Source organism: Misgurnus anguillicaudatus, chromosome 8, assembly GCF_027580225.2.
Source record: "Misgurnus anguillicaudatus chromosome 8, ASM2758022v2, whole genome shotgun sequence".
In the NCBI taxonomy this organism is placed as follows: Eukaryota; Metazoa; Chordata; class Actinopteri; order Cypriniformes; family Cobitidae; genus Misgurnus; species Misgurnus anguillicaudatus.
The window spans coordinates 26,352,320-26,365,588 of NC_073344.2; the positions used below are offsets into that span (position 1 = coordinate 26,352,320).

General features: G+C 38.5%; 1 protein-coding gene and 1 long non-coding RNA gene across 2 annotated transcripts in view; one reads left to right on the forward strand and one right to left on the reverse strand.

Moving 5' to 3' along the window:
- Positions 1–345: 345 nt before the first annotated feature.
- LOC141365795 (histone deacetylase 4-like) overlaps positions 346–13,269 on the forward strand; it is a 31,117-nt gene continuing 18,193 nt past the window's right edge. Inside the window, exons 1-3 of the mRNA XM_073870610.1 lie at positions 346–549; positions 3,542–3,641; positions 11,859–11,921. Coding sequence (XP_073726711.1) covers positions 361–549; positions 3,542–3,641; positions 11,859–11,921 — 352 coding nt within the window. The 5' untranslated portion in view covers positions 346–360. The remainder of the gene's footprint in view (positions 550–3,541; positions 3,642–11,858; positions 11,922–13,269) is intronic.
- On the reverse strand, positions 4,537–5,313 carry LOC141365799 (uncharacterized). Its single transcript, XR_012370785.1, has 2 exons — positions 5,281–5,313; positions 4,537–5,208 (listed from the first exon to the last, which is right to left on the reverse strand). It is a non-coding gene; the product is annotated as an uncharacterized lncRNA (long non-coding RNA).

Sequence of the window (13,269 nt, forward strand, 5' to 3'; positions counted from 1 at the left end):
ATCTGGATTCAGTATGACAAGTGTTGGACGACAGACTGTCCTTGAAACAGCATCCAGATGTTCAGCTCTGACTGCCATGATCATTGATGATGTTTTATTATAACGATGTGTCTCATTTTCAGTTTAAGATCACACATGAGAGCAAAGAAAGGTTTCAACCAACTTTAAATGAAGGAAGTTGCTTTTTGGTACAGGTGATACCCTCTGAAATACATTTACAATCAACACCGTCAACTTTATATTCACTGCTTATGATTACGGTGTGTTAAAAATCCTGATTGCTTACCAACCCAACTAGTGAAACAATCAACAATCAATCAATCGCTGCTTTATTACTGTTTGGCCTTCCATACTTTATTGATGTCACGGCTGCCACGTGGGTCACGCATCCTACATGACATCATCGCGTGTGCGGGTTCGAGTGTGAATGTTCCCGCCTCTCGAGGACATACGGTAGAGTTCGGCGGCACACGTGATTCGGTACTGAATGATCCAGTATGGCGGAATTTATCACCGAGTTACAGCGGAATTCACACTAACGGAGATTCGGTGAGTTTATAAACGGACGCTCATGCGAGAGACGGAAATAATGACGACACACAAACTGCGTTTCAGTGATGATGGAGACATTTTCATTCATTGCACGCAAAACACGAACGGCTCCACTTGGACTGAAATCAATGTGATTTTAGGATGTAACCAGCTTTGACTAGTGTTATGAGATCTAGTTTCAGTGGTTAAATCGAATGGCCAATGATATAAGGTGGCTTGAGATGGGCGGTGTTAGACACGAGTCGCCCATTTTTCTGAATGAGGTTCAGATGGGATGGAGGGGCTTCACTTGTGCATCATGTTATCTAGAAAGGAGCTGCAATGCTCTTATGAAATATTTGCATTAGGACGAAATGCACTGAAACAATATTAGCCTACAGAGAATGAAAACAATTCACCATTATTGATATAAACATATATCAAGAAATATGAAGGATGAAATGTATAGGATATATATGTATTGTAAACATGATCAGGTTTTTTACTGAATAAGTTCTGCTTTCTGAGGTTGTGAAAAGATTCATTACTAAAGGGGTCATATGACGTTTCTTAAAAGAACATTATTTCGTGAATTTGGTGTAATGTAATGTGTTTATGCAGTTTAAGGTTAAAAAACACGTCATTTTCCACATACCGTACATTGTTTTTGCTTCTCTATAACATGTAGGTTAGGGTTAGGGTAAGGGTTAGGGCTACTGTCGCGGCTGTCGGTTTGGTTCCGCTCGACGCAACTTGGATTTGCTCAGGCAACGTGCGGAGTAAAAACATTCTTGAAATTGTAATAAACATTTAACGTTAGTTCAATTGCTAGACTACAAGTGAACAAAATTTCAATGAGTTTTACCACCTACAAAATGGAAAACAATGGGACAAAAAATAAAGTGATGACTTTCGAGTTTCAAATGGCCAGTATTTTGTTATTCTTGAACCCATAGACATGGTCTTGGTGTCATTGTAAAGTTTTTTTCAAGCTCTTTCTATCTGAAAAACTAGTTTTAGCATTTAACCATGTTGAAAATTTTACTCACCTATAACAAAGCACGGTGACCTTTGCATAGCCATTCTTTGAAAAAATAGTCTGAACAGAATATTTAAAATTCAGCATTTAACATGCAAGGACTGAATATTTAGTTTATTGATTCCCTACTAAAAAAATCCATCTTAAACCAGCATAAGCTGGTGAGCTGGCTTTAGCTGGTCTTCCAGCTTGGTTTTAGCTGGTGTTGCTGGTGTAGAAAGCTGGTCTAGCTGTGTTTTGGTCAATTTTTAAGCTGGTCTAGCTGGACTTAGCTGGTCATGCTGGAAGACCAGCTAACCCAGCAGCTTGACCAGCTTTGCCAGGCTGGGAGGACCAGCTTATACCAGCTAAAAACCAGCTACCAGCTTATGCTGGTTTTTGCTGGATTTTTCAGTAGGGATTGCACTGAAATAAACATTAGGGCTGGGTAAAAATATCGATTCATCAATGCATTGCAATTATTTGTTTCTCAATTCAATATCGATTCATCAAATCCTATGAATCGATTCAGCCCCCCCGGCCAGTGGCGGCGCTGTGGGCAACACTCTAGTGAGAGCGTTCAGCGTTGTACAAGACGTGCTTTATCAAAACAGAAAGATCAAAGATGGCAAACAGCAGCACTTCTTTCAAGCCTGCACCATCAACGTGATCAAACATTAGTAATACTACACACATTATTTAAAAATATACTTAATTGCTTGTGTATTTACTTATTACCGAATCGAAATCGAAGCAAGCAAATCAATATCGAATCGAATCGAATCGAAGCCTCAAGAATCGAAATCAAATCGAATTGTGAAATTCCTAACAATACCCAGCCCTAATAAACATGTTTTATATTTTTCTAGAATATGCCAGTCAATAATGTCATGTTGCTCATGGAGGTTGGTTATCAGTGATTCTATTCTATTTGGCCGGGATTAGTTTTCCAAACGACATTTGAGTTTCAACGTGTCCCCCAGGACGTCTGTGAGTTTATGTATCAATTCGGAGGGGATTCAAATTCTGAGGCTATTCCAGAGATGGGAGTCTCTGTTTAATGCATTTGGGCGTTGCAGAAGATCACATGCTCTGGATACGTGTGTTTGTAATGTTTAATATTTTGCTTTAAATGTAAATTTATGAATTTAATTTGAACAAATCAAAATAACTTATACAAATCCTACTAAAGTAACATTAGCCTACGTCAGTGTTTCTCAAACTTTTACTGACATTCCCCACTTTGGAGGAAGTTTGAACGGAGTTTCTTACCTTATACTGATATTACAGTGGCCAGTCTTAACAGTGTTTGATATTCAGCTTGTCTTGATTTAATTATTTTATTTTCGCAGAATGGGAAAAAACATGCATATCTGAATGAATGGAACTCAGGAAGTACAATATATGCGCGTTAGTAAGACCTTATGGCAGATCACGTTGGTCAAAACACGAAATGAACCGCGTTTTCAAAAGATATTGCGGGCAAACACAGAGATTTGCATCCGAACGGAATTACATTTGTCAGAGGACCTCTGAGTTCAGCGAAAAACAGTAGGTAAATTGCTCTGGAATTCTTACAGAGGTCGTCAGAGACAAACACAGACATGGCCGATTCGGACGGGATTAAAAACACAGAGGACCTCTGAGAAGCACGATTTTCTCAGAGGTCCCCCTGTAAAACTAATTCCGTTCGAATAGGGCTTAAAGGGGGAGTCCATGATGTTTGAAAGCCAATGTTGATATTTGAAATCACCTAAACAAACACGCCCCTACCCCAATAGAATCTGGACCTTCTGTTGATAGACCCGCCCCACACATACGCAACCCGGCATTTGATTTGATTTGATTGGCTATAAGTGTGTTTTGGTAGTCGGCCCGTCTCCTTTTCCAACGCGTTTTTCAAACTTCGTGGACTCCGCCTTTAAGGACTGAATACTGTCTGTAATTAAATGAATTGTTATTAATGCAGTTTCGTTAATGGTTTTCCAACAGCTGTCGGACACTTTTGTGGGGGAAGAGTACTTGACAGGAACTACACCTAGGAGAACGTCACCTGCTCTGAACATCATGACATCCCAATCAAGTCAATCAGGTGCAAATGATTATTCACCCATTAAAACATGCCACAAACCTCCAAACACTTTAGATTCACAGTTTGGCAAGTTTTGACACATTTTGGACAAACACTCGAGTATCTTATTCAAGTCAACAAAATCATCTTTCTTATGCCGAGTTTACACCAACCGCGTTTCAGGCGTCAAAATCGCGTCTACCGCGCGTGGTTTGCCGCTTGAACAATTTGGATGCATTCGCGCGTGTAGAGCGGAGTAGACGCGCCGAAAAAGCAAGCATTTGACCGCGTCAGAGGCAAACTCCGCTTCTTGTGGGAGGGGCAAGTGCTATGCGGTTGTCTGTTTGCAAGATGAATGATTTTGATCTAGAGAGTTACCAGTTTGTATTTGGTAACCTTATAGGGGGGAAATAAACGACGCGAGTCGATAAACGTCATGTGATTCAAAAGTGAAGTGTGTATAACAACGTACCAGGTTGCCCAATGTCCTCACTGACACTCTTCCAAGTGAGGTCCTTTTTATTCCTGTCTCCTCTATAGAAATAAAAACTTGTGTCATATAGCTCCGGTGCGTTGGTTGAATGAGTAACTCCGGGCGGGGCTGCCACCACAGCGGCAAGCAGGCTCCTGATTGGTTAACGCGGCGCGAAATTCCGCCAAAGTTCAAATTATTCAACTCGGGCGTCAGCCCCAAATTCGCGTGAACCGCAAATGCACAAAAAGCACATTCGCGCGTACCACGCACAACGCTCAATTCGCGCCGGAAACGCGTCTTCCGCGTGTGGCAAGGTGATATACAAAAAGGGAGTTACAAATGAAACTAATTTCCGACTACGCCACCCGGAATACACCGGGAAATTAAACCATAAGGCACGGAGGTTCGTTGTCAAAGATGGGGCGAGAAGGACAACACAAATATAGCAAAATATATAAATTCTTTATTTTATAGAGTAAAAGAAATAATCATCCCTCAAGAGTCACAATTTAAGCTTCACAACACATACGGGAAAAAAAGACAATAAAATTAAAGTGAGAGTTGCTGGCAGGGATTGTGTAGTTTACACCCCACACTCAATACCGCAAAGTTAGTGAAGCACTGCAAAACAGCAAACCGCAATTTGTGAAGTTCAATCCCCAGACAACGCATCCCACTTCAAACAAAATACAATCAAAACAATTAAACTTATACAAAAAGACAGACATTAATAACTAAAACATAAAACAAAAAAAACATAATCAAGGCAATTTAATAAACCGACAAACAACCATAAGCGGCAGCTGAAGGTAGTTGGGTCACGTGCTCCCAGCGACCAGAGAGAAAGGCTGCACTTTAAAAGCAGTGGATAAAACAGTCAATTCAGACCTTCATGATCACAGTCCCGTAATCAAATGACGTGGTCAAGGCCGTCAGCACCCCACCTCAGCCCTATAGCAGCCTAAAGGATATCATTGTCGCAGATTCGTGAGCGTCCAACTACCAAATTGAGCAAATGAGACCCAGGCAAGGCAGCAGTGCAGTCATCTCAGATTAACACTCGTCCCATTCAATGTGGTTACGGACACCGTGAAGGCGTAGGCTACATGTCACCTGCCAGGCACAGAACACTTAATTACATAACATACTCAAATACCCGGAATAAACGATGGTAAGGCTACATACCAATTCATTCCAAAAGGTTACGAACATCACATACTCGGTGATGAAACACCCGATGGAACGAGCATTATCCTAGCACAAGTATAGCAAAATTAAAACTTTACACAAACACAAATTTACGCGTGCAGCCAACACTTACCATTCATTCTTTCATAAAACCCGCGTCCGCCAAGAGGGCGGTACCACTGGATGACGCATCTCGCTCCCCAACCTCTCAGGGCTTTTATACCCTCTGAATTAACATCCAATTGGTCTGTGGTTTTACCACACGTTGACCAATGACTAGAATATACGTCATCCTGCTACACGCGCCAAGCCGACCGCCTCTTCCGCGCCGCGGGACCTCCTGACGCGCATCAACGCGCCTTCACATTGACTTAACATTGAAATCACTTGCGCTTCACGCCTCTACCGCGGTTGGTGTAAATGCAGCATTAGCGACACGTTGATAAGTAATCTAATTGAGTGAACAGAAAGTATTCAATTGACTTGCACTACTGAAGTTACCTTTGTTTATGAGACATCTTAATGTTAGTTGTTTTTTTAACAGTGTGCTATTGCAAGTAGACTGGCCTGGGATCAGCAGTGTTATTGCAGATTTCATTACTTTGTGTTTAATCAGTACGCGTTATCAGTTTTGGGGGTATTGAACCCATGTTCTTGAAGTTGCTTTGCTAGCACCCATGGTCGACCTGCTGAGTTATATGTGATATTTCTGTATGTTGGTAGGATTTATCCAGATGTGCTGTTTGTAAGAGCATCACATGAATGTGTCTGTGGCCTCAACGATAATGACCCGGTTAGGGTTAGTTATCCATTGGTTAGGTTCTTCATTTTGCACTCATGCGCAGGAGTCTTGTGTTTTTGATTTATCTCAGCAATCCATTCAGAATTAAATGCACGTTCGGCTCATGCGCGGCAGCAGAGCTATTTATAGATCGGCACGAATTCTGCATGTGTGCGGCACAAACGGATGCGCCGATTGCTTCGGCCTGTTGGACGAATCCGTTTCTCATCTGTTCTGAGGTTTCTCTCTGATGAGACACGTGGGGTTTTCACAGCGTCTTATCTTTGTTCTCAGAGGATCATGCATGCATGCATGTGTGCTGATTTTAATTGCAGTAAGGGTTAGCAGAAGATTGAGACGAACGGAGATGTGATGCTGTTCGGTGGATGTTTTACCAAAACCCCTCACAGGTCCAATTACACTGCACCCATTCTGCCATTCCACCTTTAGACCTAGAAGCTTTCCCGGACACTGACGTAAAGATTGTAACGATATCGCGTCCAATGAAAGTGTTGATGCTTTATGTTCCCAGTTTTGCCTAATCAGAATTTTCTAAGTTTTCTCATTTCCCTGTCAGTGGCTTCTGGTTGCTTAAGCAATATATTATATAATACGTAAGATTTTTTACAATTTTACGGGGATTAAAAGCATCACGTTGAAGGAAGGCCAGTATATCAGTGGCATGATAACCTCCACAGCCGCCGGAACTGGGTCTGTTAGTGAGTACGAGATAGGGAAAGAAAAACAAAATCATAGAAGTTTTTGTGCGCACCACAGCAAAAAACCAAGGCTGAAATTTATGAAGTGAAGTTTATCATTTTATAAAACTATTGAACAAACTGTATTAAACCAAATTATGATTTTTTTAATGGTCATTTCACCTTTTAATTTGCAGCTCTTGAAATGGTCTTTAGAAAGTTTTACATTAGATTTTTTAAATTCCTCCAGATACCCTGAATGTTTTTTTTAAAAGGTGGCCAAGGAAGCTGTATTTGTCTGTGGTATGGTAGTTGTGTACATGGTGTATTTCTAGTGAGTTTTTAAGGGGTTCACCTATAGACCTACGGTATAACGTATCTTCACAACTCAATATTAAAAAAGTGACATGTTTGTCAAGTAATGCAAGACATACAGTACTCGGACTGTGACGTCTAAATTTAACCCATCCCAGTAAGTAGTGAACACACACACACACACACACACACACACACACACACACACACACACCTGGAGCAGTGGGCAGCTATCCCTACAGCGCCCGGGGAGCAGTCAGGGTTAAGGTGGCTACACTGTAAAAAGATTCCGTAGAAACTACAGCACCACTGGCAGCTGGATGCCAGCAACTCACCGTAAACTTAACCCTATGCTACTTACTGGCAACAGTTTGTTCAAAGTTAAATGAACATCAAACATGAACAAGTCTTTGTCTTAAAGAATAAAAAACTAAAATAACAGCCTCATGCAAAGCATTCTGGGAACCAAAAATCCTCATCAACCCTTTTCTGTTTTATCCTTCAGATTTTGTTTCCCATAATGCTTTGCATGAGGCTGTTATTTTAGTTTTTTATTCTGTAAAGATAAAGACTTGCTAATGTTTAATTTTCATTTAACTTTGAACAAACTGTTGCAGGTAATTAACATAAATTAAAATGTACAGTAAGTTACTGGCAACCAGCTGCCAGTTGGCTAATACTGTAATTTCTACAGAATCTTTTTACAGTGTAGACTTGAACCGACAACTCTCATATTACAATCCCGACTCTCAAACCGCACTATGACTGCACTAAGATAGAGATGAAGAGAGATCACTTGTTGGTCAGTATATCTATTCGTATAACTAATGATATAAGCCTTCAAGATTAGAAAATCCGGTGAATAACAGTACATGAACAGGGTGTCGGCGGCATGCTAAGTTGGCCTGGGATGGATTCACATTAATTTATTGTCTCAGTCCGACACTGTTTAGCATTACATTGCGTTGCATTGTTCTTCAATATCACACAGCCCTAATATGAAGTTTGAAATACGATTATTTTGACTGCAGTTTGACAGTAAATATAACACTTATATTAAAATTAATCCTATTTTCTTCACTTCTAAAACACAACAGTAGATTAATATGCAGTGAACAGTACGTTAGGTCATTAATTTATACAATCTTAGGGTAAAACCACGGACTGCAGGTTTTTAGGTGAATGAACACGGCAGGCGTTCTTCTAAAAGCGAGCACTCGAGGTTGTTGTTCATTTGTAAAGACAGGATGTTCCGGTTGGTTGGTGTAGTACTTGTCCCGCCTCTCCTACATCGTGATTGGACGGATGTATTAAAGAGACTTCACAGAGCGACACGTTTTAATAAATACAGATATTTTACCAGATAAACAATTGTTTTACAAAGTGTCTTAAAGTAACATTTAAAATGTATGTGTAATTGTTGTGGAATATGATTTATTTGATACAAATAATGTTAGACTGTACAACTGTACACTTGACTTGATATAAAATAAACAACTTATTTCATTCATCTTGAAATAAATGTTTCTGTGTTCTGATGTTTTGCTTTCAGTTTTCTGTTGAGAAGATAACCAAGTCTTTAAATTTAATTTACAAGACAAAAACATTCCTCACTTTAGATGAGCTCACAAAAATAGTTAACTGACAACTAATCAGTGTTTTATAACTCTGAATTAATCATGAATTACAATAGGAATGCAGCTTATAAAGCAGAATAAGATGTGTTAATGCACATTTAAATAGTTTATTAATTATTTGATAAATCATCTTATAAACCACTGACAACTCCTAAATAACTGGTCTGTAACTAATGTACTATTTATTCTTGTAAGAATTTAAAAAGTGATCAACTGATCATATAAAATATAATTATTAAACACATTATATATATGCTTATAAGTTATAAATCAGGAGCAAAGCATTTATTTATAAGCTGTATTTATTAACTGCTTACTAATGCCTATTAATTTATGAACAATGCTTTATAACTGATGAATTAATTATTTACTAATGCTTAACTAATGATTTACAGTGTGCAGTTATTATAAAGTGTAACCATTTTATTTTGACAGAACATTTACAGTACAGCAAAATATACCCATTATTACATGTAAACCTATAGAGTAGACCATTTGTGTGTTTGCAAACAGAGATGAATGTTTTTTTGTGGGCGGAGCACAACTGGTGGCCAAAAGTGTCAGCTCTGTAGTAGCGGTGTGAAGTGTTTTAACATTAAACTGTGATTTTTATGGATCCGGTGTTCTGTCGAAGTATGTTTCTCTTTAGTGTAATGTTTCTTGTAGCGTTTTCAGCATGTTAGGTAGTTTTTAAATAAATTAAAAGTTTAAATGGCTTGGCTACTGATATATGTGCATGTATGTAATGTATATGTATTGTTCTTTATTTGTAAATCAATTATTTACAGTATGAATCGATAAAGTACACATAAAAACTAAGAAATATTATCATGATACCATTTATTAAATATTTCATCATTTTTATGTTTTCTATTATTTCTTCCTTATATTTATAGCCTATGTGTTTGTTGTAAAACTATTTTAAAACTATTATGTTTACATACAAATTAATATGCATAGGCTTGTACTGTATGTATATAAATAACACTTTACATCATGTGTGTGTGCTATATTTATATATTTATTAAACGTATAGCAGAGGATTTTCTCGAATTTTAGAAAATAACCGCCTACTCCACTTTTTTAAAAAATGCAATTGCGCAACACTCCTGATTAGAGCTGCAACTAACGACTATTTCTTCTGTCGACTAAACTAAGGTCTAGTCCTGGCTTAAGCTAATCTCTGTTCAGGAAACCACCCCAAAGACTATTAAAATAGTGACTAAACATGACCCAATAACCTTGTGTTTAATCCAACCAGTTGTTACTTTAACTACTAAGTTACTAAAATCTTGATTTATAAATGCAACATCGCAGGCAATTCGGCGCAAATTAAAAAATTGCTATTACACAGAGTTACTACAGAAGACATGCGCGGGCATAGGAGAGAGAGAGCTCGCGCACAAGCACATAGAGAACCAGTGTGTGTGGGAAAACACTGCTAACCTTTCATGATAAACTTGAATCAGTCGTCTTCTCTGCCAGTTCAAATCTAAAATCTTTCTAAATAAATGATAAACTTAATGCGATGATAACTTAATAAGAAACACATAAACGGACCAGACTTCGACAGAACACCGGTCATCTTCTCCAATTACTTTTTAATCTAATTATTAAAAGATTTTTTGGTGATTCTGTCCGTTTAAATTGTCAGTTTTCAAATGGTGTCTTCGACGAAAGAATTCTGTAAAAATGAAGGCCATCTTTTTTGGCATTCCTATTCTGACACTCGACAGCACAACAAGACATTTTCTAGTGAGTTATCTTGGTCGTTTTACTTGTGTGAAATTCATTTTTACTGTTTTTCTGCCACCACATGTGACACCACTTTTTAAAGCCTGCAGTGACGTAACTGTGACGTCTACTCGCAAAAGGACTAGTCTGTTTCTCATGTATAAAATAAAATGCCGTCTATTATTTCTAGACCTTTTGCACGTATGTCGCAGTGATGTCATGCAGTTTTAAGGAAATGTGTGACCTTCATCTTTAACTCTCGTGTCATACTCGGATGCTTTCTGATTCTGTGTTGCTGAAGTTGACGGACACAGGCTGATGGAGGTTTGTTAACCTTCATTTTTCTTGAAGTGGTTGTCATGTGAACATTTAAGAGCAAAGCATCATTATGACACGATTAAAGTCAAACCCTTCGTTTGCATCTCAACACATTTCTGTGTACAACACAGCTGCTCAGCAGATACGTCGATATTCCTGTGGTGCCACTGCCAGCAACGCCAAGCCTTTTCTGGGTTCGAGGCACAGGGAATGGACATGTAGATTATAATGTCTACTATAAATCATTTTGACTAAAAGCCTCTGTGAAAACGAAATGTTTGTTTTGGGATTTGAATTTTGCAAATCCGAGTTTACTTGTGCTGTCGTTATCATAACTACATTTACTTTTATTGTCCTGTGGTTTTGGAAGGTGCTTTGACTCTTTGAATCTGAGCTCAGGTTTCATGCCTGTTGCTGTATGGGGAGAGACACGAGCCACAGCTTTCTGTTACATTGATAGCTCAGCATATTGACATGCAAAGTGGACTATTTGGTTTTAATAACCACAGTATATCAGTTTCAGGTGTGTTTCTCAAACAAGCTTCAACATTACATTTCCAATGCAAAGCACTCGGTCCACAGACGAACCTCTTCGATTTCCACGGGCTCTCCTTTACATTTACTACAATTGCACCTTTCAGTTTGCTTTTGCTGTCTTATTAGTAACCTTTACTAGCTAACTCAAGACTCAAAGATCATTTAAATATGGCAAACAGACAAGCATTTAGTGGGTTGTTTGAGACTAAAATATAACCCTAACCCTCATCATCAATATTTTTATATTTCAAATGAGCATTAAAGTTTGCTATGGTTTTCTTGTCTTGAGATATTTCCCCAAAATAGAGGTGTGTGGAGGATTCGGTTTCACGAGGAAAACTGACCATTATTAATCTCCTCCTCATCATTGTTTGCTCAGTTGCAACATTATTACTTTAAAACCCATGATCACTTTGAATAACCAGAAGATGCAATAACCATGACAGAAAATCGGAATGCTGTTAGTGTCTTGCGTGTTAATGATTACCAGTGCTGTGTGTTTTTCTTTAATATCCCTCCGGATTTACTCTCTCGCTCTGTCTCGCTCTCTTTCAGACTCTCAGATGGATCAGCATGTGGAAATTCTGAAACCGTCTGCATTTGATCAGATTCCTGCAGGTAACGTTTGGGAAGAGATTGGGAAGCCCTAAAGATGTAAACAGCTGCTTCTTTTGGCTACAGTGAAAAAGAAGATGGAGATTTTGTTGTGGCCTCAGTATTTTTTGATGCTTTATTTGAAAAACGGCATAATGAACACCATATTCATTTCATCCACATCATACTGCTTTTTTTAAGCATGCTGAATTATTCATAAGATTTAAAAGACAGACAGATATGTAAGACAGAGAATAAAGAGTTATCTTGAATAGAGATGGACAGATAGCATGAATTACCTCAGTGATGTTTTATAGCTGCTACCACATGTGAATGTGAGGCGTTTCTTTTGTGAAATGATTTGGGTAATTTTAAAGTGTACATAAAACAACAGCGCACAATACTCCACACTAAAAGACAACACATTTCTTGACCCTGTAATGAATGGATATGTGCATCTGTTCCTATATGTAGTTCTGAATAGCTTGTAATATAATATTATGGCACTTGTTTTCTCCTTTACTTTCTTTATCTGCAGCTGTAAATGATGTCAACACCTCCAACATCCATTCAGCCGTCAGACGTGTGTGTGCATCAAAACATTAAACCATGTCGCTGCAGGATTGTAGGACTCAAATACATGAAATAAAATGACTTGACAAGAATGTCATTTTATAAGTTGGAATAATTGACGACGGGCCATTGAATTATTTGAAAATAATGCACACACAAGGTGGTACTGTATTACACCACGGGTGTGCATTATTTTCAAATAATTCAAAGGACCGGGCTCAATTATTCCACTTAACCCACGCACCACGGTTACCACAAACATTGCTCTGGTGCTTATTTTTAAGAAATTTGACAGGTTCATGAAACATTTCTCAGCCAATCAGAATAAAGCATTCAACAGATCCGTGGTATAAGCACTTATATTTGACAGTTAATGCATACAAATATAGACTTTGATACTTTATTTGTTTGATAATATATATATTTTGAACGGGTGGGAACCAGTGGAGTGTAAGTGCCATTTCACAAACTTTACAGGAGGGCCAGAACAAAAAAGAAGCAGATGGAGATAACCATGGTCACATCATCTGTGTTTGAGTGCAGCGTTTGTATTATGCACGTCTGTTGGAATATAAAGTTAGTATTTTATTCAGTAATGTTATTGTGGGTGGGTTAGGGTTAGGTTGAATGTGTTTGCTGTGGGACAGCCCTGTGATGTCATTGGAGAGGATTGTGTTAGATAAAGACAGACTTGCCGAGAGAAGTTGTCCTGAACGCTTGAGGTGTGAGGTGAGCTCAGTTTTCATCTGTCTTTTGTCTGCTGATGGTTTGTTGTGTTTATTGTGCATGATTTTGGTTT